The sequence below is a fragment of the Schistocerca nitens genome, chromosome 3 (genome assembly GCF_023898315.1).
Source record: "Schistocerca nitens isolate TAMUIC-IGC-003100 chromosome 3, iqSchNite1.1, whole genome shotgun sequence".
Lineage (NCBI taxonomy): Eukaryota > Metazoa > Arthropoda > Insecta > Orthoptera > Acrididae > Schistocerca > Schistocerca nitens.
Genome location: NC_064616.1, coordinates 89,378,163 through 89,405,541, shown reverse-complemented (window position 1 = coordinate 89,405,541; position 27,379 = coordinate 89,378,163). Strand labels below are relative to the sequence as shown.

The 27,379-nt window shown below is 44.6% G+C and overlaps 1 protein-coding gene across 1 annotated transcript in view; it reads right to left on the bottom strand.

Moving 5' to 3' along the window:
• LOC126248063 (importin-13) overlaps window positions 1–27,379 on the bottom strand; it is a 206,957-nt gene that overhangs the window by 113,561 nt on the left and 66,017 nt on the right. The window contains exon 9 of the mRNA XM_049948704.1: window positions 758–1,001. Coding sequence (XP_049804661.1) covers window positions 758–1,001 — 244 coding nt within the window. The remainder of the gene's footprint in view (window positions 1–757; window positions 1,002–27,379) is intronic.

The following is a 27,379-nucleotide window of genomic DNA, read 5'->3' as shown; positions in this document are numbered from 1 at the left end:
TGTAAACCCTTCAGAAAACTTCTTGCGTCCTAACATATTTCTGCAGAATTTTCTTATGTTTTCTCAACTGAGAAGTTTAGCTATGTCTATGCACCAAAGAGGCCCTTTAGCCTAACCAATGCACAGTACAGCTGCCATTTTTGTCTAAGTTGATGTATCTGAATTTTTTATGAATCACAGCACAGTTTAAAGGCTATTTATCTTCCTTTTTGACAAAGCTTCCATTGACTGCATTTAAGATCTCACCAGGTATTCAAATTTCTCAGCCCTCGAAATATTTCTTCTATAGCTTGTATGTTCAGAGTCCATGCTTTATATTTTATGTGAACGTGTGGTGTCTAATACTTCAAAAGAACAGACACCACGCAGATCCCACAGCTGTAAAACACTATACGTAAATTGACATGGGATCACTGCTGTCAGCTACAGTGGAACATTATTTTTTAACTGCTACAATATCCATTTGTTTGTCGACTTGAGACAGGTATGTATGATAATGGTAGGATAAACTGAAGTATGCAGATGAAGGGAAAAACTCTTTGTTAAAGATGTAGAAATGCACTATAGGTAAGAGTCATCTATTACTGCAAAACAGAATTATTGCACTGTTTTATCAGTGGATCTTTTCATAATCCAAACTAAGCTTCAACCAGTGTGCTAAAACACATACAGATGAAAAAAACAATTGCCAATTTTGTCAAAGCTAACCAACCGAGATTCTAAAATAATCTGAACAACAAAACACGTTAAGACTTACCCATACAGTCAATTGCTGCATTAAAAACTTTTATATTACTCTTGCTAATTGGTATGTTTTGTAGAATCATAAAAAATGACCCAATCTGTGGTTTCACATTTGGCACCAATTCTGCAATAGCCATCCAAGCATGCAAATTTGCTTCAACAGGCTGCCACGACTCTTCAAATTCTGTAGCTCTTGCAGAAAGGTCATGAAGGAGTAACTCCAGAATTTGATCATGTAGTATCTGATAGCAATACATCTGTAACAAAAAACTACAGTCATTAAGATTAAAAGCACCATCAGCAGAATAGAGACACTATCACAGTTATGTACAAAACATAGAACAAATCAAGAACATATACAGTCACTCTCAAAGAAAAAGATGATGAATTTGTCGATATGTTGCATTTTGAAGAGAGATGAAATCAAAAATGTTTGTACTCAACTCAAACAATGTCATAAACATGACATTTTAACCAATAGGATAGCGGGAACAATGGGCAGAAAGTGCTCCTGAGCCTAATACAGGAAGTGGTGATATCCAACTTTTGAGGTACCTACTTTACTCACTCGACAATTTTAGACGTCAACTGGATATTAAGAGATCTGTCCCACTGGGAAGGTACATCACACAATTAAATCTGAATTTCTTACACATCAAGATCCCTTCCGAACAATCACATGAATGATTTGTGACCTAAAATAAAAACTGAGTGCACGCATACCTATTATGTAAATTTCTCCCAAATTTGAACGGCAATACCACATTTTTAATGCATCTGTCCACTATTCATCACTATCTTTAAGTTCAATGACCATCTTCCCCCCTAACTATTATTTACAAAAAATCTATATGTGGTTGAGAGCATCTAGACAAACATTTCAAGCAGAATTTACTGTATCATTGCAATCAATACCACCAGAGTCGGCACCTGGCAACAGTTGGTAACACATCGCAAGACTTCAGTGGACACTGATTGTGCATGCGAAGGATGACATTGCGACAACTGACCCACACCTACAGATCCTGGCTTCCACCTGCTGCTAATAAGAGTGACCTCTGCAGACTGGTTAAAGCACAACCCCAAGGCAGCTAAAGTTCAGTTCAGTTGATCGTGGGCTGGAAAACGGACATCACGCCCTGCTTGTAGACTGTTGTTTTGTGTTGATATATTTTGCTGTGAACCTTTAACTCAGAATTTGGATTTTACTTCAGGACCGACTCAAGTTAAGTAAAGATACATTTACCGACTATTGGTATGGAATAATTATTTGCCCATGTGCAGATTTCTAATGGCAACAATCAACTGCTCCACTACTTCTGGCCACCTCTGTTCCTATGTAGGTATCCCACAGAGGGATATCACAGAATTATTGTGCATATCTTCTCTCTTAATTGGAATGAAAATCAATCTTAATATTGCAATCGGAGGGAGAAAAAACTCTACTCACTAAGTGGTGGCAGGAGAACACACATATAAAGGTACTGAATTTTTTGAAATTTGCAAGCTTTCAGAGCCAGTGGTTCCTTCTTCTGACAGAAGGGTTGAAGGGGAAGGAGAAGGGCTAAAGGAAATGGGGACAGTCCAGAAAAGTCACCCAGAACTGCGGGTCAGGAGAGACATACTAGATGGGATGAGAAGGACAGACCGACTGTTGGGGACTACACAGGACGAGATTTCAAAAACTGAAAGCTTTAAGGTGGATGAAAGGGTAATACACAAGACAGAGATTACTGGTTAAACATCGTACACAAGTTAATAAAAGTGCTTGTGGCAGAGGTGGGAGGTGGAAAAAAATAGAAAGTTTAGAAAATAAAAGATATAGAAAACTAAATGGGAATGAAGAAAGGAATAGATACTGAGAAGAAATGCTGAAATGGAAAGAATTACCATAAATTAAGACCAGATGGGTAGTGAGAACCAAGGACATGTTGTAATACCAATTCCCATTTGCGGAGTTCTGAGAAACTAATGTGTGAGGAAAGAATCCAGATGATAAGTGTGGTGAAACAGGCACCCAGGTTACAACTGCATGTTTTAGAGGACATTGTGTGTTGCCAGTATACACCCTCTGTCTATGCCCATTCATCCTTATCGGATAATTTGGTGGTAGTGACGCCAATGTAAAAAGCCAAATATAACAGTTGGTACACAAGATACCATTTCGAAGGTCTCTCTCCCTTTGATAGTATATGTTTTGCCAGTTACAGGTCTTGTATAGGTGGTGGTAGGAGGGTGCATACGGGAATTCTTACAGTGGGGTAGTCACAGTGGTAGGGAACCACAGAGTAGAGAAATGGGTGCAGAAGGAGCATGCGGCCAACAAGGGTCCTGCAGAGAATGGGAGGGCAAAGAAAAGCAATTCTACATGTGGTGGGCAGAATGTCGGACAGAATGGACCTCATTTCAGGACATGATTTTACAAAGTCACAGCCTTGTCTAAGTAGGTGATTAATACATTCGAGACATGGATAACAGTAACTATAGATGCACGCCTATGTTTTGAGGGCTCATCAGTACCAGGATTGGATGCAATGGCCTGAATAATCTGTTTTTGAACAAGGCAGGTGGGGGGTAATTACATCCAGTGAAGACTGAGGTTAGAATGATGGTTTATTGGTGTAAAGAGCCTGCATCTAAACAAATAAGTTTGCCTCAAATGTCAAGGCTTTATGGGAGGGAAAGTTTGACATAGGAAGGATACCAACCATCAAAATGCAACTCCTGTTGTTTGTTAGTAGGTTTAATGTGTATAGAAGTGTGTAGTTGACCTTCAGGGAGGAAGAGGTCTACATCAAGGAAATTTAATTGGGAGAATGTATTTAGAGATTCCAAGAAGAATTATAACAGGTGAGCCTCACAATGAGTCCATACGGCAAAGATGTCATCAACGTATCTAAACCAAACCAGGCGCTAAAAGCTTATGGATCCCAGGAAAGCCCCCTACAAGTGACACGTAAAGATTGGCAAAGGAAGGAGGCATCCTGGTTCCCGTGGCCATGCCCCCATTTTGTCTGTATGTCTGCCCCTTAAAGGTAAAGTAGTTACTGGTAAGTATAAAGCTGATTAAGGTCAGCAGGAAGGACATCACAAGTCTGGAATCAGCTGGGCACTGATTGAGGAAATATTCAGCATTTTACCACTGCCACCATCTCTTAACACTCCCATCTCTAACACTTCAAACCCTCTTCTCTTGCCATGATGAATCCCATCATATATTACATTTAGTCCTTCTGAAAATATGCTTTTATACTACCAAACATAAGGCCCCACACTTTGTTTCTTGGAACCAGGGAGTTGCCCACTAAAGCCTATTACCGACAGTCCCTGTTTCTGGATGTAAACCTACTTTACACCAACCCCTTTTACAGTTTCAAATACAGCAATCTCTTGCACTTACCCTGCTAATCTGTGACCTATCTGGCAATTTCCACTCAACCAGACTCACTCATCCTGTCTAGTAGGTCTCTCCTCCCTGCTGCCAGAAGAAGGAACCACTGGCTCTGAAAGCTTGCAAATTTCAATACCTTTATACCTGGTGGTTATAATTACTTTCCAAAATTTAACACGTTATAACACAGAAATTAATTACCATATGAGTACCAAACTTAGTAGCATTAATGTCCACAGTACGGGGTGCATGATTTCCATGCATCAGTGTGCCACTGTCCAGTTACAATTATGGCCAGCAGGTGCTGTGATCAGTCATCGTGATTCATAGTCCCACACACCTGACCAGTCACAGTGCACTTGTTAACGTGTCAACATGAGTTTGGACAAAAGGAGCAGGACATTATTGGTGAAGCTCTGTTATCAAAACAACAGTAATGTTGCAGCTGCACTTCAGGAATATCACCGGCTGAAAGGATTAGGGAAGGGTCTTCTTTCTCCACCTGCTGTGCAGAGCATGATGAAGAAGTTTAAATCAACTGGAGAACTGGGCATCGCTCTGGGAAGAGGCCAACGACCAATTGCACCACAGGTGTTTGATGAAATCGCTGATGCTATGGCAGACAATGCTGCACCCAATACCAGATCATCAGGCAGTGCGCGTGCTGTGTCACGACAATTGAGCATTCCGTGGTCCACTGTATGGAAGGTGCTTCGAACCATTCTCAAATGGTACCCATACAAGATACATATCGTACAGCAACTTCCACCACAGTACACACAACAACGTGCTGAATTCGCTCTCCACTTTCTTTCAAGCATTGAAGTTGACGAGGGCTACCCTGAACCATCCTATGGACAGATGAAGCTCATTTTTCTCCGACGGGTAAGGTAAACACACACAATTGCTGAGTGTGGGGATCTTCACCTCCGGTCACTGTACATATAGTTCCTCTGTATGGTGAATGTGTCACACATGCACTGATGCGCAGCATATCAAGAGAGGTAGGCAGCACACCTATGGATCTGCTTCGTTCTGCTGTGCAGAATGCATTCTGCACTTTCAGACTCTTCTGGACACTGATGGGCACCATATTGAGTCCCTTTGTAGCAGTAATGGTACCAGTACGTAATGGTATGATGTACCATAGCAGCACATTAGTGTTTCAACTGAATTGATTCTGTGTTATTTCTCTTCCCCATGTCCTTAACTTTAATGCTACCAAATTTGATACTCACATTTCCCATGTAATAATGTGTTAAATAGGGAAAGTTTAATTACAACCACCTGGTTTGTGTACTCTCCTATCACCACTTGGTGAGTACACTTTTTATCTATCGAATTACATTATATTTTCAAAAACTGATTATTTTCACCAAACTGATAATTTTCATCAAACTTAATACTGTTGTAGATGACAAAATGTGTGAGAGAATTCTTCATTATACCCAGCTCCAGCAGCAACTTGTGTCAACAGTTGCTAGACAGCCAGTTAATAATATTACTGTAATAAATAGCTGTAGATTGTCTCAGAAATATAATTTATACTGATCCTGATGATGAGCTACTGCATGCACCTCATCTTGTGACATGGAATATGGTACTGAAGTAACTTTTTATGACCGTGTCTACTCTGGAAGGCATGCTTCCAATCACATTAGTAAATGTCTCATGGAGAACAATAGGCCATTCTTCCTTTATAGATAATATGAGTGTAGGTACCAAGATTGGCTTTTTGTAATGCAATTTGAAATCAGCATTCGCAGACATCTTATCCATATTTTGGTAATGCCAATCCACAACAGATAAGTGCTTTTTTTTCAGTCAATAAGCTCTAAACCTACAGTATGAACAAGCAACCTATGTTTTGATACTCATAATGTTAATATCGGAACTGTTAACTGTTTGTAATAAGCTCACCAGACAAAACATTAGTTACCCCGCATAAGAGCACACTGGCCAATTTGCAGCACTGCTGATGGTGTAGAACCGGTACCAGGTGATCATGTGACCCTGCAGCACAGACATTAGTGCTCTAACTAGAAACACCAGGAATATCAGAACTTTAAAATAAATACAGTTTTTTGGGTCATGGCGTGACATGAAGAATAAACTGAATGTAGTTACACTTATCAAATACATTGACAACTGAGAGCCTGGAGGCCCACATACGGACTTATAATGACGCCTTCTCCATCTGCTGCCGCTAGGTTCATGCTGCACGTGCTTGGCGTAACAGGTCATTGCGGTCAGTGACTCGGCTGCCCCTGGCAGCCACCTTGTAAGGGAAAGGACCGTGTGTCACTGTCCACAATGCTATGATTGTAGTGACGTCAATTGTGTCCAGGCCAGTAACCAAAGGGACAAAAAGTTCCCGATCATCCCAGACTGTTGCGTGGAAATAAAAGTGATTGGAATGATGGCAAGTCCACCATCCATGGACCCCGAGACAACTAGTGCACACGGTCAGCAAGAGGGAGGCAGGAGCTATCTGGATGTTGGTGCAATGATGACAGTCTGAAGAGGAGAGGCTCCAGCAATGGAGACCCAGATTCACAATCAATGCAGTGGGCAGTGCCAGCACTGGTCACAAGAAGTAAACTCAACGTCTGTGCTCACAGAGCCTTGATCGCCGAATTAGGAGAGCAGCACAGCCAGGTCTGCCTGACTCTTGGAGCAGCCAGGGCTGACTAAGAAAGAGTTGACTCGCCCACAGCCCTAGTATCCAGCCCTCCATCCATCCTGGGACACAACTGATTCTGTTGGCATGCCCCGAGTCGATTTCCAGTGCAAATCATGAAGACCCAGCAATGCATTGGCCCAGACCAGCGTGTCGGGCACAAATGTCACTGAAACCAGAACTGCTGGGAGACACCTGCTCAGTAGCAAGAGGTTGAGTAGCATCTGCAGCTGATGACCTCGCAGGAGCTTGACAGTATTTTTGGCCCCAATTGGCATCATTATGTACGAGCTTATAAAAAATGTGAAATCCTTCTCGGCCTAAAAATCTTCTACATACTTGCGCATCTATGTCATAAATGTTTGGTCATTGTGTTCTGCCTCGCTGTTCAACTATGGAGCTGTAATGTGGTGAATGCCACTGTGTGTACAAAGGCCCTTGAAAAATTGTACCACAAAGTGAGTACCATTGTCTGAAACTGGGGTGTAAGGCAAGCCTTCTATGAAGAATATCTTCAACACGAACTTGACAGTTGCATCTGCTGGTGCAGATGTACAACAAATGACATAAGTAGAATGACAAAAAGCATCACCTATCAACAACCAAAAAGTGTTTGGACCAGCAAAATCAATGTGGACTCGTTCCCAAGGTTGTGTGGATGCCAGCCATGGTGATAAAATACTGTGAGGCACCACCTGCTGATCTGGAACTTGTGCAAAGGTGTCACAAGGTGTTCCATCTCCTGATCAATGCCCGCTCAAAACACATGGTGGTGCGCCACCAGTTTCGTGTGAGACATCCTGCAGTGACACTGGTGTAATAAGCAGAGGGCCTCCGGCCACAGAGTTGCTTGAACCACGATGCGTGGTGTAAACCCATCCATCAAAACGAGAATAATGCCATCCGTGAGGGAGAAGTCATGGTGCAATGCACAAATATTCCGAAGCATGTCCACTACTCAGGTCAACCCTGCTGTATCACGCGTACAACCTGCTGAAGCACTTTATGTGCCACCACAGCAGACGCAATAAGGGATCTGGTGATAGTGAAACCATCCATTGTATGTCTCATCTCCACATCAAATTGAAAACAAAGCCATTCTTCCTGGTTGAATATGGGATCAGGGCCCAAGGAAAGCCAGAACAGAGCATCTGCATTTTCATGTTGTGAAATGGAATACAAATGGATCCTATGAGTGCACCAAGACAAGCACACAGCCCACCGCAGAAAATGGTGACTGCCTTTGTCCAGTAAGAATGCCAAGAGGCTAAAAAGGGAAACCAAGGGTTCATGGTTGGCAATTAAATAAAACTTTTCATCACACAAGAACACATGAAATTTTTTTAAGGCACAGACAATATCAAGAGCTTCTTTTTCCACCTGAGAATAACATTGCTAAGCCAAGTTGAGCATTTATGGCAGGCATTAGATTGTGCAGAGCCATCTGAATGGTGCTGGGGCAGGTACACCCCCATCCTGTACTGCGACACATCTGTAGCCATGGCCAGATCCTTGCCTGATTGAAATTTCGCAAGACGTGGTGTTGACTGGAGACTATCCTTAAGCTGCCCAAAAGCACACACACAGCCTGCAGGCCAAACAAAAGGAAGCTGCCCAAAATCACACACACAGCCTGCAGACCAAACAAAACGAGTATGTTTCCGGAGCAACAGATGCAAGGGGTGGGCGATAGTGGTCGCTCTGGGAATGAACTTCTGATATTATGCCACTTTGTCAAGGAATGCCTAAAGTTCTTGTCGATTAGACAGATGGAGAAAAGCCATAACAGCGGCAGCGTGTTCTCCCACGGGGTACACACCCTGCCAGGAAATTTCATGGTCCAAATAAACAATGGAAGGCTGGAAAAAGTGAGACTTGGTGAGATTACATTTGAGGCCCATGGGCTGTAGAACACTAAACAAAGAGCTTACATAGGTGATCCCCTGTGGGTAGCACCCGTCATGATGATATCGTCAAGATAGTTGATGCATTGAGGGACCACTGACATAATGTGTCCTAAAAAAATGTTGGAAGATGGCAGGCACACAACTGACCCAAAACTTAGTTTTTGACACTGGTAGTGGCTGAAAGGCACATTAACCACAAGCAACTTTTACGACAGCTTCTTTACAATCACTATGGGTGTGGCCCATTCACTCGAGGAGATTGGTCTAATCACTCCCAATGACATTAAGCGAGCCAGCTCCATCTTCACCTGCTCGCATAAAGCTACCAGTACTGGCCGCGCCCGAAACAAATGAGGGAGCGTGGAGGGTTTGAGAGTGATGTGTGCTGTGAAATTGTATGCACAACCTCACCCTGGTGCTAACAGATGTGGAAACTGAGAACATAAAGAATCCAGTTCATGATACGGCACTTGGTCCAACACCAGATGCACCACATCCGTAACAGAAAGACCAAAAGTAGCAAAGGCATCTAACCCAAACAAATTTTCAGTACTCATATCATTAGCCACCAAGTGCAACACGGAACGGAACTTGTACATTGTTTAGAGCATGAATTAGCCAAGAATAGGAATCTGCCATTTGTTATAGCTTACCAAGTGAGACTCCCATGTTCAACTGTAAGTGTTAACGACTGATCTTTCACCTGCCCTTCAATGAAAAATTTGTTCTGGCCTGCAGACAACGGTAAACGCAACAACAAAACAGTGTGAATGTCGATATCCATTGATTTCTTTAATGACTCATGAGGGAGGTGGGGTGGAGAGGCAGGGGGGGGGGGGAGGAGGAGGGGGAGGGGGAAGTTAGAGATCAACATACCATTGCTGTGTGACCATTTTTGTTTTAAATTTATAGCAGGAGCCCCACTGCTTCCTGCAGGCCACCTGCCCGTGCTGTACAAAAGAAGAGAGGCACGAAGGAAGTGGCGTTCACTGTTCCTGCTACCGACATGTTTGGCCACATCGGCCAGGTGGGCTTGTGTATAATGTGGCGAGTTCCTCTTCGCCCAACATGCTACTCTCCACATGCTGGGGCTGCATGCTCTCAACAATGGTGACATCACTCCAAGTCTCTCACTGACGGAAAGAAATGTGCAAGATCTCCAATGGCTGTGCAATATTCGAAATTTATTCCAATGTAAGGTCCTCCAGCTGAAGTGCAGGTTGATGCACCTTCGTATCTGTGGTCAAATGAATGATTACTACCCTGAGCATCACGTCCACATAACACTCTTGAGACAAACTGACACTTACGACTGAGGCCGTGAAGCTCAGGCACCCAAGCACGATTCGACTGCTGTGGCTGTTTGTGATGTTAATAGAATTCAAAATGCGCAGTGATCACAAGCTTATGCTTGCGATATAGGAAGACACCAAACAACACAACTGTAATCACAAAGAAGTTTACTTTGCAAGAGTTTTTGTTTATTTATTCAAAACATGACAAAATAAGAATATCATAACAGTAAGTTATTTCTTGGGCAAACCACTGGCAGTAGTTTCCGAATACAGTAGCTCGCTCTGCAACCTATATCCTGTTCTGTATTTACCATGGATGCTATCCGTAACATAAGTGGTAATCATTCCTCCAATTAATAATGGGAGTCGGCAGTGTAACTAGTGCCTTCTCATAAAGCAGTACTTCCAGCCACTGCTATAAACTTGTTTACAATTGGACTGATCTATACTGTGTGTTTGTCTTTTTGGTAATGGAACTTGTGCTACAGACTTATCCTGCTTGGAAGTTCCTACACCAGATTTCTCTTTACCTGTGTCAATTACAGAACTATAGGTTTGTCACTGTATGTGTCTGCACCTGCTACTCTGCAGATTCTAGTGCAGAGACATACTAAATTTGTGTTTGCAAATACATGAAATGTGTTATTTTTATTACATTTAAGCTACTGTTCCATCAACTAATTCTCAAATGACCAATATGTAACCACACACACAAACAAATCATTTTAACATTGGCTGTAGATGACTTGTTTCACTTCACTTCCATAAAAATCATGCAAATAACCAATGGCACAATTAATTCATTCTTCAATGATGGTGGCTAGATGTTCACCAAGTCAGAATAACTGTCCCATGTTCAGATTTCATTTGATGCCACAAACTCATAGTCAAATAAGTAACTTTGGGGTTGCAGACAATCAGAAACACCTACACTTCCATAAGAAATTGGTATTTGTTGATCTGTGTATGTGTAATATGCTGAAACCAAACATTCAAGCCTATGGCAACCATCACCAGAACATCTTATATCTGGGGTTACACTGAACGCTCTACTTCGGTCTCTAACACTTGTTGGTAATATGGATGCTACCATATTCCTTGCGTCAATGACCACAACAGTCTCCTAAACAGTTTCAGTATTTCTGGACATACAAATGTAATTTGGACACTTCTTCATCATCACTGCAATGAAATATCACTGCATCCACCATTTCTAACACAAGTAGCAATTCCATTAACACTTTTAGCCGGCAGTTTCATTTCATTTGCTAAGAGCTCCCATTTTACTAACTTTCTACCTCTCTTCCTCAGTTGTGTTCACTTTGTGCTAAAAAGTAACTAAACTCAACAGTCAGCACACCATGTGACACCATAATTGACTGTGGTATGCAGTGGAATGTGATTAGCATACTGCTCTTCCAACCATTGGTTCCTTTCCGAACAGTAGAGCCACAGTACATGGTTAGCGTACCACTCTCACAGCCATTGGTTACTTTCCAAACAGCAGAGAAAGTATCTGAATCAATCATTTCAAAATGGTCATGAGTCACAAAAGTAAAATTTTATGAGAGAAGACAAAAACTACCTACAGTGCAAACCATCAGTGTATTTATTGTTATTTCCATGTCAATGGTTATTGAGTCTCCAAGGACTGTGTAGCATTGTGTGTTTTTGTTTTGTAATTTATAGTTTAGCATAAAAGTAAATTTAAAAATTGCTGACTCAAGCTGTTTGAAATGAACAACTATTTGTTCCAATAAATGAAAGTTATACTTGAAAAATATGTTGATTTCATTACAAAATCATTAAATATGATGAACTGCAAACTTAAATAAGACTGTTAGCATTTTATTCATATTTTGAGCTTAGCTGCAATTCTTATAACAATTGTGAAATGAAACACAATAAAACAGGTTAACCTTCTTGATTGTCATCGTCACTATTTGTTCTCCTGTTACTGGCCATTCTTGCAACTGATCGTAAAATTCCATATAGTCATGTGGAATGTACTTTCTTTGAACTTTCAATATATATCATGATTTTCTGACATTGATGGGCACCCCTTTTTCAAGATATGCTAACTCATTGGGAAATACAGGATCCTTAGTGAAGCTGTAAAAGAGCTGAAAAATTTTCCCATGCTGGATTCAGAGAGGCAAGACATTTTGAAATAGACAGGTCATCAATTTTTAAATGCTAATAGAGCACCAGTTTCCACTGGGAATTTACTTGACACTTTTTTTATCATTGTAGCATACTTTTCAAGTATACAAGTCCTGTCATGAGGGTTCACCAACTTCTTTTAGCCCCATTTCTAACATATGGGAGAAAACTATGCCCATGTACAGGAAAGTAATGTTTCATCTTTTTAAATTTTCCAGATGATACAGCTGTTAAGCAAAAGTAAATCATTACATTATTCTTACTCTGACTGGCATACCTGTTGAACAGGTGAAGCTCATTCACATCTTTTGGGATTTGTTTCTGGATATTATGGGACAGAGATAAGCAAACTTCACTTCTACCTTTCTTGGCTTCATCTTCATGGTACCCGTAAAAATGTGAGGGCTTAGTTTCCAAATTATGTAAATTAAAAACACTGACTATATATATATATATATATATATATATATATATATATATATATATATATATATATATATATATATAAAAAGTGATGAGACTTACCAAACAAAAGCGCTGGCAGGTCGATAGACACACAAACAAACACAAACATACACACAAAATTCTAGCTTTCGCAACAAACGGTTGCTTCGTCAGGAAAGAGGGAAGGAGAGGGAAAGATGAAAGGAAGTGGGTTTTAAGGGAGAGGGTAAGGAGTCATTCCAATCCCGGGAGCGGAAAGACTTACCTTAGGGGGAAAAAAGGACGGGTATACACTCGCGCACACACACACATATCCATCCGCATATACACAGACACAAGCAGACATTTGTAAAGGCAAAGAGTTTAGGCCCAAACTCTTTGCCTTTACAAATGTCTGCTTGTGTCTGTGTATATGCGGATGGATATGTGTGTGTGTGTGTGCGCGAGTGTATACCCGTCCTTTTTTCCCCCTAAGGTAAGTCTTTCCGCTCCCGGGATTGGAATGACTCCTTACCCTCTCCCTTAAAACCCACTTCCTTTCATCTTTCCCTCTCCTTCCCTCTTTCCTGACGAAGCAACCGTTTGTTGCGAAAGCTAGAATTTTGTGTGTATGTTTGTGTTTGTTTGTGTGTCTATCGACCTGCCAGCGCTTTTGTTTGGTAAGTCTCATCACTTTCTTTCTTTTTAGATATATTTTTTCCACGTGGAATGTTTCCCTCTGATATATATATATATATATATATATAGAGGGAAACATTCCACGTGGGAAAAATATATCTAAAAACAAAGATGATGTGACTTACCGAACGAAAGCGCTGGCAGGTCGATAGACACACAAACAAACACAAACATACACACAAAATTCAAGCTTTCGCAACAAACTGTTGCCTCATCAGGAAAGAGCGAAGGAGAGGGAAAGACGAAAGGATGTGGGTTTTAAGCGAGAGGGTAAGGAGTCATTCCAATCCCGGGAGCGGAAAGACTTACCTTAGGGGGAAAAAAGGACGGGTATACACTCGCACGCACACACATATCCATCCACACATATCAATGGATGGATATGTGTGTGCGTGCGAGTGTATACCCGTCCTTTTTTCCCCCTAAGGTAAGTCTTTCCGCTCCCGGGATTGGAATGACTCCTTACCCTCTCGCTTAAAACCCACATCCTTTCGTCTTTCCCTCTCCTTCCCTCTTTCCTGATGAGGCAACAGTTTGTTGCGAAAGCTTGAATTTTGTGTGTATGTTTGTGTGTCTATCGACCTGCCAGTGCTTTCGTTCGGTAAGTCACATCATCTTTGTTTTTAGATATATTTTTCCCACGTGGAATGTTTCCCTCTATTATATTGATATCAGTAATTTGAACCCAACAATTACGTTTGTTATTGTCACTGTTGCATTTCGAAATCTTTTCTGTCGTCTTATTTTCTCTTTCTGTTTTTGCCAGTAGTTTCACATTGTATTCACCTTCTCCTTTTTACCGTAATCTGCTATACAATTTTATCCCACCTATATATATTCAATAATACGTAACCCACTTCCAAACCATAACCAAACAAATTTTTTTGCCGCTTTCAACACTACCGCCGCTATAAAATCCACCATTTCTAGTTCACAAACAGTTCCTTTCACCTTTTAAACAACCATTTCGGCTAGTTCTAATAACTTTCGCTTTATTTCCATTTCCGTTTTTCGCACATCACTGATAATTGTTATCCGCTTCCCACAGGTTTTAATGTCATTATTTCTTCGTCAGACAATTGTTAGCCTCATTTTCATAATATGCCACCACAAAACCACTCCTTTTAATATATTACACACAGTTTTTTTCGAAATTTTCCCGAATTTCTCCGTCCTTTAACGTGTTTTGGCAGCAACACAACCACCTAACCTTTGTGCACATCGTTGTCTACCAACCCAAGTCCAACATAGCCCAGCTGTAACCAACACCTTCTCGCCTTTTTTCACACCAGATCTCCAGTTACTTTCCAGTTCACCTTTATCTCTCCCCATATATTTTTATTTTCATTTTCATTTCAACCTCATGTTACACTTTCCACCTTCTAATACCATGTCACCCTCACAACACCCCCACAACGACCCCATTAAGTTTTATTTACATTCCCTCCGCAAACATGCCTTCGCCCTAAGCCAGATTACGCTCCCATATTCTATTTTCTCAGGCTTGTCTGACATTTGGCATTACCCCCAAAGGCCTAACATTTAAAGTTCCCATCTCTGGCGGCAACCCTTCTTTCCATCAGTCCCTATACCAGTTCCAAAATGAACAATCCATTGCCCTCACCCACCTAATCCTTCACCTACACATCAACTCAGCCAATGAACACACCCGTCAACTCCTATCCTTAATAAAAGTCCTTAATCTTTCCTCTCCCACATCCACACCGGCTGTTCAGAGCATCCTCCTACAGGCCAACCGTAAATTAGAACAGCATGCCACCCTCCACCTCAAAAAACTACCCAATCTCCTGGTTTCCCACCTCCGGAAAGACAACTCACTCACCCTTCACAACCTTTCCAGCAAACCTCAACCTCCTCTCATTGCACACAAACCCAGTCTCTCCCATCTACTCAATCTCCCACTTCCAGCTCCACTCCCTCCAAAACCTCAAAATTCCAATCAACACAATCTGGAACCACAACACCCTAATTCAGTAGTTAACCTTTCCTCCAAACCCTCTCCCAATCCGAAACCTCTGTCCTATCCAAAGGCCTCACCTTCAGCCCCACTCCCAGATTCAACCAAACAGCCCTCGTCAAAGATTTACTGTCCTACACTCGTACTCTCTGCTGGAAATATCACTTTGCCACAAAGAAAAATGATCCTAATCCTACTCCTAATGATCCAACTCCCCAAGACACCATCCAAATTGAACCCTGCCTGGAACAGTTCCGTCCTCCGTCGCAGCAGGACCCACCTCCTCTTCCTCAAAATCACCCTCTCCAAACCTTCCAGGAATTTCTGACTTCCAGCCTTGCATCTCAATGCTTCTTAAAAAACCTTAATCCTACTCCCAACATCACCACTGCTGAAGCCCAGGCTATCCGTGATCTGAAGGCTGACCGATCCATCATCATTCTTCCGGCGGACAAGGGTTCCACGACCGTGGTACTTGATCGTCGGGAGTATGTGGCTGAGGGACTGCGTCAGCTTTCAGACAACACCACATACAAAGTTTGCCAAGGTAACCCCATTCCCGATGTCCAGGTGGAGCTTCAAAGAATCCTCAGAACCTTAGGCCCCCTGCAAAACCTTTCACCTGACTCCATCAACCTCCTGACCCCACCAACACCCCGCACCCCTACCTTCTACCTTCTTCCTAAAATCCACAAACCCAATCATCCCGGCCGCCCCATTGTAGCTGGTTACCAAGCCCCCACAGAATGTATCTCTGCCTACGTAGATCAACACCTTCAACCCATTACATGCAGTCTCCCATCCTTCATCAAAGACACCAACAACTTTCTCGAACGCCTGGAATCCTTACCCAATCTGTTACCCCCGGAAACCATCCTTGTAACCATTGATGCCACTTCCTTATACACAAAGATTCCACACGTCCAGGGCCTCGCTGCGATGGAGCATTTCCTTTCACGCCGATCACCTGCTACCCTACCTAAAACCTCGTTCCTCATCACCTTAGCCAGGTTCATCCTGACCCACAACTACTTCACTTTTGAAGGCCAGACATACCAACAATTAAAGGGAACAGCCATGGGTATCAGGATGGCCCCATCGTACACCAACCTATTCATGGGTCGCTTAGAGGAAGCCTTCTTGGTTACCCAGGCCTGCCAACCCAAAGTTTGGTACAGATTTATTGATGACATTTTCATGATCTGGACTCACAGTGAAGAAGAACTCCAGAATTTCCTCTCCAACCTCAACTCCTTTGGTTCCATCAGATTCACCTGGTCCTACTCCAAATCCCATGCCACTTTCCTTGACGTTGACTTCCACCTGTCCAATGGCCAGCTTCACACGTCCGTCCACATCAAACCCACCAACAAGCAACAGTACCTCCATTATGACAGCTGCCACCCATTCCACATCAAACGGTCCCTTCCCTACAGCCTAGGTCTTCGTGGCAAACGAATCTGCTCCAGTCCGGAATCCCTGAACCATTACACCAACAACCTGACAACAGCTTTCGCATCTCGCAACTACCCTCCCGACCTGTTACAGAAGCAAATAACCAGAGCCACTTCCTCAACCCCTCGAACCCAGAATCCCCCACAGAAGAACCACAAAAGTGCCCCACTTGTGACAGGATACTTTCCGGGACTGGACCAGACTCTGAATGTGGCTCTCCAGCAGGGATACGACTTCGTCAAATCCTGCCCTGAAATGAGGTCCATCCTTCATGAAATCCTCCCCACTCCACCAAGAGTGTCTTTCCGCCGTCCACCTAACCTTCATCCTTCTTCAGTCAAACACCAGATTCTTACTCTTTGTCAAAATTAACAAGAAAATACAAGTGAAAGTAACACAAGGCCACCAATGTATTTCACTTTCAATTAAGCACAGTTCCATATAGCCATTGCAAAAACAGCATGGGTCAATGAGACATGACCTTTCTACAGGGAGTGAAGATGTTGATCTCTGACAGTGATGCCATTTGATGGTTGTATATTGTATATACTAATCTGGCTGCCCTTCATCACCCATTCCCAATATCTAACTCATGCAATGAATGATTCATTTGTCACTCAAGCAGCTCCTGAGTTCATGTCATGAGACAAAGTACACCCTTTACCAGTCCTCCTACTAATGAAACAGTCCGGACAGTACCACGAACTGAACCCTGGTCCTTCGCTTGACAAGTCACTAACAATTACTATTCAGCTACAGAGGAAGACTAATTTTTTGTTAATAATAATAATAATAATAATAATAATAATAATAATGAAAAGAAAAAAGACTAATCTGAAACCTATGTTCAGTGAACAGATTTCTGTTATTTACATGACAGCAAAGTCACAAAAAGATATGAAATACATGTTTTACGGCAGGTAACTGCAGTAAAAAACACTTCCAACAACTTAACTGATGAAGCTAGATCCAAATTATACTGTTCTAGTTCCTACAGAACCCATGTGGTTTCCCATCATGTGCCTTCTCAGGTGGTGGATAGGTAAACGTTCACCAGATATGGTGGACACTGGGGAAATAAAACACCCGGGGCAGACCAAAACTAGCAAACTGCTACCTTGCAGCTGGGAGTTGGGCCTCCAGAGGCTAAGGGAAGAAAACACTGAATAAAAGTTACCTACCCTCCAGTAGAGTTTGAACGTAGGGTTGATAGCTCACTCTGTAAAAAGTACCTGTTACAAAACGTCAACAAAGAAATGTCAGATAGATAAAGGACAATGGACATGACATGGACAAGATTATGGACAATGGGCAACCAAACAATGGAGACAAAAAAAGTAAGAAAACCAATACAATGAGTAAATGGGATTTATTCATCGGTATTTGGAACATGAGATCACTATACTGCCTTCGAGCCCTGAAAGTGATGCTAGATCATATAATGAACCTGAAGCAGAGCATCATAGTATTACAAGAAGTAAGATGGACAGGGAGTGGAATCCTAGGAAGGAAAGAAGCACACACATTTTATAGCTGTAGCGAAAGAAACCTTAAGTTCGGGGCAGGATTTGAGGTGTGTCACCAACTAAAGTACTTACTAATAGGATTCAACCCCGTAAACCCAAGATTGTCTACACTTAAGATAAAAGGGAAATTCTTCAATTACTTCGTAATTAATGCCCGCGCACCAACTGAAGAATCAGAGGATGAAGAGAAAGAAGCTTTAAACAAACCTGGAAAGCTGGAAAGAGCATATGACGATTGCCCAGAGCATGATATAAAAATTCTAGCCAGAGACCTAAATGCCCAGGTGGGCAGAGAACAAATCTGTAGACCAACAGTCAGTATCTATAGTAAATAAGCTGCAAATAATGACAATGAGACAAAGTAACATCTAGAAACATGGTGGTAGGCTTCACATTGTTCCCACACACGGAAATACATAAGGGAACATGGACAGCACCAGATGGGAATATAATAAATCAGGTCGACCATGTACTATTGATGCAAGGCAGAAGTCAGACTTACTGCATGTAAGGAGTTTAAAGAGGTCCATTTATAGACACGGATCACTTCCTAGTTTGGACAAGAATATGTAACGCAGTGAAAGGAAGCTGCCCCAGGACACAGAAATATAATATCACAGCTTTAGAATCAGAGGAAGCAAGGGAATGATACCAGGAGGGAATAATTCAGGCCCTTGAAAATGCTACAGAATGTTACAACATTAAAGATCAGTGGGAAAGGATAAAAAAAGACAGTGCACATAACAGCAAGCAAGATACTTAGGAACAGCGTAACGCAAGTAAGAACCTCGTGGTTCGATACCAAATTTGAAACAGTAACTAATGAAAAAATGAAGCAAACAGAAGGGCATTACAACCACATTGCACCAGGAGGATCATGGAAGAATATAAAGAAAAACAGAGAATTGAAGAAAGGACCCATCAAAAGACAGAGAGGGAGTGGATGAAGGCAAATATTGAAGAAATGGAGCTTGTGAGAAGTGAAAACAAAGCAAGGAAATTGTATAGAGGTGCATAAGGCATGGAAACCTTTCAGGGGGAGAGCAAGTTTAATAAAAGATGAGAAGAAATTATAAGCAAAGAGAAGGAGATATGCAAAAGATGGCATTGCTACTCTTGATAAACTCCTTAATCCAAGACCAGTTGTAACAAGGAATTCAACAGAAATACAGGAGGAAGAGGACCCAGACAACAGTGTGGACTATCTAACTTAGAAGAGATGAAAACTGCAATGAAGAAATTAAAGAACAACAAGGCGGTAGGGACAGGCAGCACTGCAGCAGAACTTTTGAAGCAAGGGGACTCTGAATTGGAAAGGAACATTCCAGAATTGGTTAATCTAAAAAATGGGAAGAGGAGGAAATTCCTCAAACATGGAAAGAGGGAATTATATGCCATATATGATAAGGGAAGAGACCAGATGGTTGGTTGGTTGGTTTGTGGGATTAAAGGGACCAGACTGCGATGGTCATCGGTCCCTTTTTCCAAAAAATTAAAACCGCCCAAAGAGAATAAAAAACGAACAGCAGGAAAGACGTCAGACGACACAGGACGAGAAAGACTCCGCCAGAGATCAGACAAAACAAATTAAAACACACAGACTGTGACGGTGGTTGGCCGACCATAGAGAAAAAAAGAGGAAAAGCCAACCACCAAGAACACATTAAAAACTCAGTTTAAAACAGCGGCTAAAAGCCAGAATCAACACTAAAAAACATAAACACTCAGATTAAACTATATAAACCCTCTGCCCGAATAAAACGCAAAACTAAGTCCACCATGGCAGAGTCACCTAGTAAAAGGGCAGGGAGCGTATCAGGCAGCGCAAATGTCTGCCTGAGCACAGTTAAAAACGTACAAGTTAATAAAATGTGCACCACTGTCAAAACCGCCCCACAGTGACAGAGAGGCGGGTCCTCATGACGCAATAAATAACTGCGAGACAGTCGGGTGTGGCCAATGCGGAGCCGACAAAGAACAACTGAATCTCGGCGAGTGTCTCGCATGGATGACTGCCACACACGCGTCGTCACCTTGAGAGAACAGAGTTTCTTTGGCGTGGGCAGATTGCGCCATTCAGTGTCCCAAAGTGAGAGAACTTCGCGGCGGAAGACTGCCCGCAAATCAGTCTCCCGGAGGCCAATGTCCAGGGTAAGTTCACTGGTGGCCTGTTTGGCCAGGCAGTCAACACGTTCATTGCCCGGGATACCGACGTGACCGGGGGTCCACACAAAGACCACAGAGCGGCCGCAACGTGCAAGAGTATGCAGGGACTCATGGATAGCCATCACCAGACGAGAACGAGGAAAACACTAGTCGAGAGCTCGTAAACCGCTCAGGGAATCGCTACAGATAACAAAGGACGCACCTGAGCAGGAGCGGATATACTCTAGGGCACGAAAAATGGCGACCAGCTCAGCAGTGTAAACGCTGCAGCCATCCGGCAAGGAACGTTGTTCGGAATGGTCCCCTAGAGTTAGCGCATAACCGACACGACCAGCAACCATCGAACTGTCAGTGTAAACAAATCCAGAGCCCTGATACGTGGCCAGGATGGAATAAAAGCGGCGGCGGAAGGCCTCTGGAGGGACTGAGTCCTTCGAGCCCTGTGCCAAGTGGAACCGAAGGCAAGGGCGAGGAACACACCACGGGGGTGTACGCAGAGGTGCCCGGAAAGGAGGTGGAACAGGGAAAAACCTAAGCCCGTAGAGAAGCTCCTTGACGCGTACGGCGATCGGACAACCCGACCAGGGCCGACGTTCTGGCAGATGGACGACTGACTGAGGGAACAGGACACGGTAATTTGGATGCCCAGGCGAGCTAAAAACATTGGCAGCATAAGTAGCCAGTAATTGTTGGCGTCAGAACCGCAGTGGAGGGACACCCGCCTCCACTAGGATGCTGTCCACAGGGCTGGTACGGAAGGCACCAGTGGCAAGGCGTATCCCGCTGTGGAGGATTGTGTCCAACACCCGTAACGCAGATGGGGATGCTGAGCCATAAGCCAGGCTCACATAATCCAGACGGGACTGGATTAACGCCTGGTAGAGCCGTAACAGGGTAGATCGGTCGGCGCCCTAGCTGGTATGGCTCAAGCATCTCAGAGCATTTAGATGCCTCCAACACGCCTGTTTAAGTTGCCGAATATGAGGCAGCCAAGTCAACCGAACATCAAAAACGACCCCCAAAAACCTGTGGGTCTCCACCACAGCAAGGAGTTCGTCGGCAAGATAAAGCTGCGGCTCAGGATGGACTGTTCGGCGCCGGCAGAAATGCATAACACAGGTCTTGGCAGCCGAAAACTGAAAGCCATGCGCTACAGCCCAAGACTGCGCCTTGTGGATAGCGCCCTGTAGCTGACGTTCAGCAGCTGCAATGCCAGTAGAGCTGTAGTAAAGGCAGAAGTCATCAGCATACAGGGAAGCGGAGACAGAATTTCCCACGGCCGCAGCGAGCCCGTTAATGGCTATTAAAAACAGGCAGACACTTAAAACAGATCCCTGGGGCACACCGTTCTCCTGGACTCGGAAGGAACTATGGGAGGCCGCGACTTGCACGCGGAAGGTACGATATGACAGAAAATTGCGGATAAAGATCGGCAGACGGCCCCGAACACCCCATCCATGAAGCGTAGAAAGGATGTGATGGCGCCATGTCGTATCGTACGCCTTCTGCATGTCGAAAAAGACAGCAACCAGGTGCTGACGGCGGGCAAAGGCAGTACGGATGGCCGACTCCAGGCTCACCAGATTGTCGGCGGCGGAGCGGCCTTTACGGAACCCACCCTGAGATGGAGCCAGAAGGCCCCGTGACTCCAGTACCCAGGTCAACCGCCGGCTCACCATCCGTTCAAGCAACTTGCAAAGAACGTTGGTGAGGCTAATGGGACGGTAGCTGTCCACCTCCAAAGGGTTCTTCCCAGGTTTCAGAATGGGGATAACAATACTTTCCCGCCATTGCGACGGAAACGCACCCTCGACCCAAATGCGGTTGTAAAGGTCGAGGAGCCGTCGCTGGCAGTCCACTGAAAGGTGTTTCAGCAGCTGACAGTGGATGCCATCTGGCCCAGGAGCAGTATCAGGGCAAGCGGCTAGGGCACTGCGAAATTCCCACTCACCGAATGGAACATTGTAAGATTCTGGATGGTGGGTGCGAAACGAAAGGCTCCGACATTCCATCCGCTCTTTAATGGAGCGGAAGGCCAGGGGGTAGTTCGCAGAAGCGGAACTCATAGCAAAATGCTCTGCTAAGCGGTTTGCAATGACATCGGAGTCAGTACAAACTGCGCCATTCAGTGAGAGCGCAGGGATGCTGACAGGGGTCCGATAGCCGTAGACGCGTCGAATATTGGCCCAGACCTGCGATGGAGTGACATGGAGGCCAATGGTGGACACATACCGCTCCCAGCACTCCTTCTTGCCTTGGCGGATAAGGAGGCGGGCCCGCGCACGCAGCCGTTTGAAGGTGATAAGGTGGTCTATGGATGGATGTCGCTTGTGACGCTGGAGTGCCCGCCGGCGATCTTTAATCGCTTCAGCGATCTCAGGCGACCACCAAGGCACAGCCCTCCGCCGAGGGGACCCATAAGAACGGGGAATGGCAGATTCGGCGGCAGTAACGATGCCGGTGGTGACCGATTGAACCACCGCATCAATGTCATCAGTAGAGAGAGGCTCAATAGTGGCAGTGGAGGAGAACAAGTCCCAGTCAGCCTTATTCATAGCCCATCTGCTAGGGCGCCCAGAAGAGTGACACTGTGGTAGTGACAGAAGGATCGGAAAGTGGTCACTACCACACAGGTCGTCATGTACACTCCATTGGACAGACGGTAAGAGGCTAGGGCTACAGATTGAAAGGTCAATGGCGGAGTATGTGCCATGCGCCACACTGAAGTGTGTGAAGGCACCATCATTTAACAGCGAGAGATCGAGCTGCGACAATAAATGCTCAACGATGGCGCCTCGACCTGTTGCCACTGACCCACCCCACAGAGGGTTATGGGCGTTGAAGTCGCCCAATAGCAAGAAAGGTGGCGGCAATTGGGCTACCAGTGCAGCCAGGACATGCTGCGAGACATCACCATCCGGTGGAAGGTAAAGACTGCAGACGGTAACAGCCTGTGGCATCCACACCCGAACAGCGACAGCCTCTAAAGGTGTCTGGAGAGGGACAGACTCGCTGTGCAGAGTGTGAAGGACATATATGGAGACGCCACCAGACACCCTTTCATAAGCTGCTCGGTTCTTATAACAACCCCGATAGCCACGGAGGGCGGGAGTTCGCATTACTGGAAACCAAGTTTCCTGAAGAGCAATGCAGAAGAAAGGGTGAAGGCTGATAAGTTGGCGGAGCTCAGCTAGATGGTGGAAGAAACCGCTGCAGTTCCACTGGAGGATGGTGTTGTCAATGGCTGGGAAAGGCGTGACGGGACTGGGAAGGCAGATTACGCCGCTGGGTCACCTGCTGCCTCCGATGGAGCACCCGTGCAAATGCTATCCATTGCGTCCGAGGGACCGGCGAGATCGAGGTCCTCAGCGGACGCCAGAATCTCCACCTCGTCCTCAGACGCAGAGCTTGTAGGAAGCGGTGGGATGGGTGCCACCGCAATGTTGTTAGCCTTGGGGACTTTCTTCTTCTTCTGTTTCTCTCGCTGTGCCTTCGGTGGTTCAGGCTGGGAGGGCTTCACTGGGTCAGTCTCAGGGACAGACGACAACCGTGAGGCCCTACGACCAGGGGCCGGTGGTTGTTTAAGCCACTTGCGGCTGTCTGCTTTTGTACCGGTCGGAACTTGCGAAGGGAGGTCCCCAAGGGAACCCTTCCTGGCCAGAGGAGCCGAAGAAGACTTACGCTTCTCCGGCTGGTGGAACTGTTGTCCCCGATGGTTTGGGGGTTGTTGCTCCTGAAGTAGATGGAGCAGGAGCAACAGGGAGTTTAGTGCCCCCCACCATCAGGGGGGCAGGTGTGGGCCTTCGACTCTGAGAGCTGACTGGAGCTGATGGAGCTGTAGCACGAGTGACAGTTGCGGCATAAGAAGATGTCATACGCACTGGATGAAGCCGATCATATTTCCGCTTCGCCTCAGTGTACGTCAGTCGGTCGAGGGTCTTGATTTCCATGATTTTCCACTCCTGCTGCAGAATTGGACAGTCCGGCGAGCAAGGCGGATGGTGCTCACCACAGTTCACACAGATTGGAGAAGGGGCACAGGGATGATCAGGATGGGATGGTCGACCGCAATCGCGACATACGAGGTCGGAAGCACAGCGTGAAGACATATGGCCGAACTTCCAACACTTGAAGCACCGCATCGGGGGAGGGATATATGGCTTGACATCACAACGGTACACCATCACCTTGACCTTCTCAGGTAACGTGTCACCCTCGAAGGCCAAGATGAAGGCACCGGTGGCAACTTGATGATCCCTCGGACCCCGGTGGACGCGCCGGACGAAATGGACACCTCGTCGCTCCAAGTTGGCGCGCAGCTCGTCATCGGACTGTAAAAGGAGATCCCTGTGGAAGATAATGCCCTGGACCATATTCAGACTTTTATGGGGCGTGATAGTTACGGAGACATCCCCCAGCTTATTACAAGCGAGCAAGGCCCGCGACTGGGCGGAGGATGCAGTTTTTATCAACTTGTCCTCTAAATGCTCTACAAAGAACTGAGGCTTCATGGATATAAAGGATTCCCCATCAGCTCTGGTACAGACAAGATACCTGGGCGAATAAGTCTCACTTTCATTCAATGCCTTTCATTCCTCCCATGGTGTGGCGAGGGAGGGGAACAATTTGGGGTCATAAACGTTACCTTTAAAATAGGCCCTCAAACGCTTAGAGACTGCTGGTGGCTGGCCACCAGCAAGAGAAGATGTGCCACGCTTCATTGCGTGTCATCCACCCTGATGCCACCTACTCCGACCAAGGGCCCTCCCCACGGGCGCTACCCAGCCACAGCAAAAGCCACCTGGCAGGATGGCCATTGCCGGGAGTCCCGATGCCCCAGGGAGATGGGCATCTACTCCTTGGCATACGTGGGGAGTTAACGGCGCAGGCATCAGTAGAGCGATCCCTGTGTTGTCAGGGGGCTACAACCAAAAGGGTACATGGTGGCCCCACCACAACGGACTGGCTACCGTGCTGGATGTTAGGTGACATGTGGTCCATGGTCGCCGTCAGTGCAGAAAATGGCCCTGCACAGCGTTTGGCAGAAAGTGGACGCAGGGGCGCATCCATGCCCAAGCGATGGAGAGCGGGCAGGACTGCAATGCAACGACGAATAAGATGGCGAAAGTTCTCAACACAACATGGACACAATGCACCAAGTAAGGCGCCCTTCCCAAATCAGCTCGCTCTTCGGAAAAATTTTGAGATATGGAGGTCAAACCCGACAGGGGACCATCACATAAGGCCGAAACGTTTGAGACTCCTTTTAGTCGCTTCTTACGACAGGCAGGAATACCGCGGGCCTATTCTTACCCCCGAACCCGCAGGGGGGAGACCAGATGGAATGCAGTAACTATAGAGGGATCACACTGCATAATCTGGTACATAAAATACTCTCTAAAATACTGTATGACCAACTCCTTATAATAATACAGAGGGAAATGGGGCCATACCTATGTGGATTTAGCCCTGGTAAGTCAACTATCAACCAGATACCTAAGCCTAAGACAAATGCTGGAAAAAATAAAGGAATATGTGGATGGAATGTATCTTTTTTTTTTTTTCATTCACTTTAAAGCAGCATACGATATTATAGACAGAGAGCAACTATATCATGCTCTAGGTAAATAGGGCATTCCAAAAAAACTGATAAAGATAGTAAGAATGACAATGAGAGGAATGCAAGGTAGCATGCCTCCTATTCAACGTCGCCTTGGAGAAGGTGATGAGAGAAGCAAATATCTCGAATAGGATAATGATATTTCATAAATCTGTGCAGATACTGGCCTATGCATATGACATCAACATAGCAGCAAGAACTCTGACGGCAATGGAAGAGACATTCACTGCTCTTGAACAAGCCAGCTGGAATATATGACTAATTATCAATGAGCAGTAAACAAAATACCTCGCTGCTGTGAAAGCGGACAGGAAGAACACGCCAGCCGAAATAATGATGGGTAGTTATAATTTTGAAAGAGTCAATCATTTCAAGTATCTGGGTTCAGTTGTAACCAGTCTAAATAATACCTCCTATGAAATAAAGCAGGGGCTAATTGCAGCCAATAAAGCTTGTTTAGCCTTAACAAAGCTTCTATCTTCAAGGCTCCTGACTTGGACCACAAAACTAACCATCTATAACACTCATATCAGACCAGTGCTTATATACACCTCTGAAATCTGGGCTCTAACAGCAACGGATGCTGAATCGCTGGATGCATTCGAGAGAACTATACTCAGGAGAATCATTGGCACAATTTGTGAAAGGAGGAGGAGATACAACCATGAGTTGTACACCATCTATAAAGATCAGCCTGTTAGAAAAATTGTGAAGTCATCTACACTAAGGTGGGCAGGACATGTGGCACGGATGAATGATACGGAAATACCAAAAAAGATTTTACGAGAAAAGCCAGGTGGGCAGAGGGGACAAGTCAACAGTAAACTAGCTGAGTGGACGGAGTCATAGAAGACCTTCAGAAGATGAGCTACAGGAACTGGAAAATGCTGGCAAGGAGATAGTTGAAAAGACCGAGACTCGTCATGAGCTGTAGAGCCACAGAAGAAGAAGTTCCTACAGAAGACTAACATCTTCCTAATTCTGCAAAATACCAATGTAATAAATCAATAACAATACCAGATTCAACAATTCACATGCATGTAAATATGGAAATGACAAGAGAAACAAAGATATACCTGTTAATTTGGGAACATGAAAGGCATTAGATGACGGGAAAGAAATACAACATAGAATATGAAAGGTGAAAGAAAGGATTTCCTTCCTGTAAATGCCAGTGCTCAACCCAATCATCAATTGACGTGCCTAACTTGTTACACTGCCATTAAGCTCTTGCAGTGTTTAACTACCACAGACTGCACGGTGGCGACACACTGTATAAGTAAGTGTAGTGCAATCTTACGCACACATACATTCATTCATTCATTCATTCAT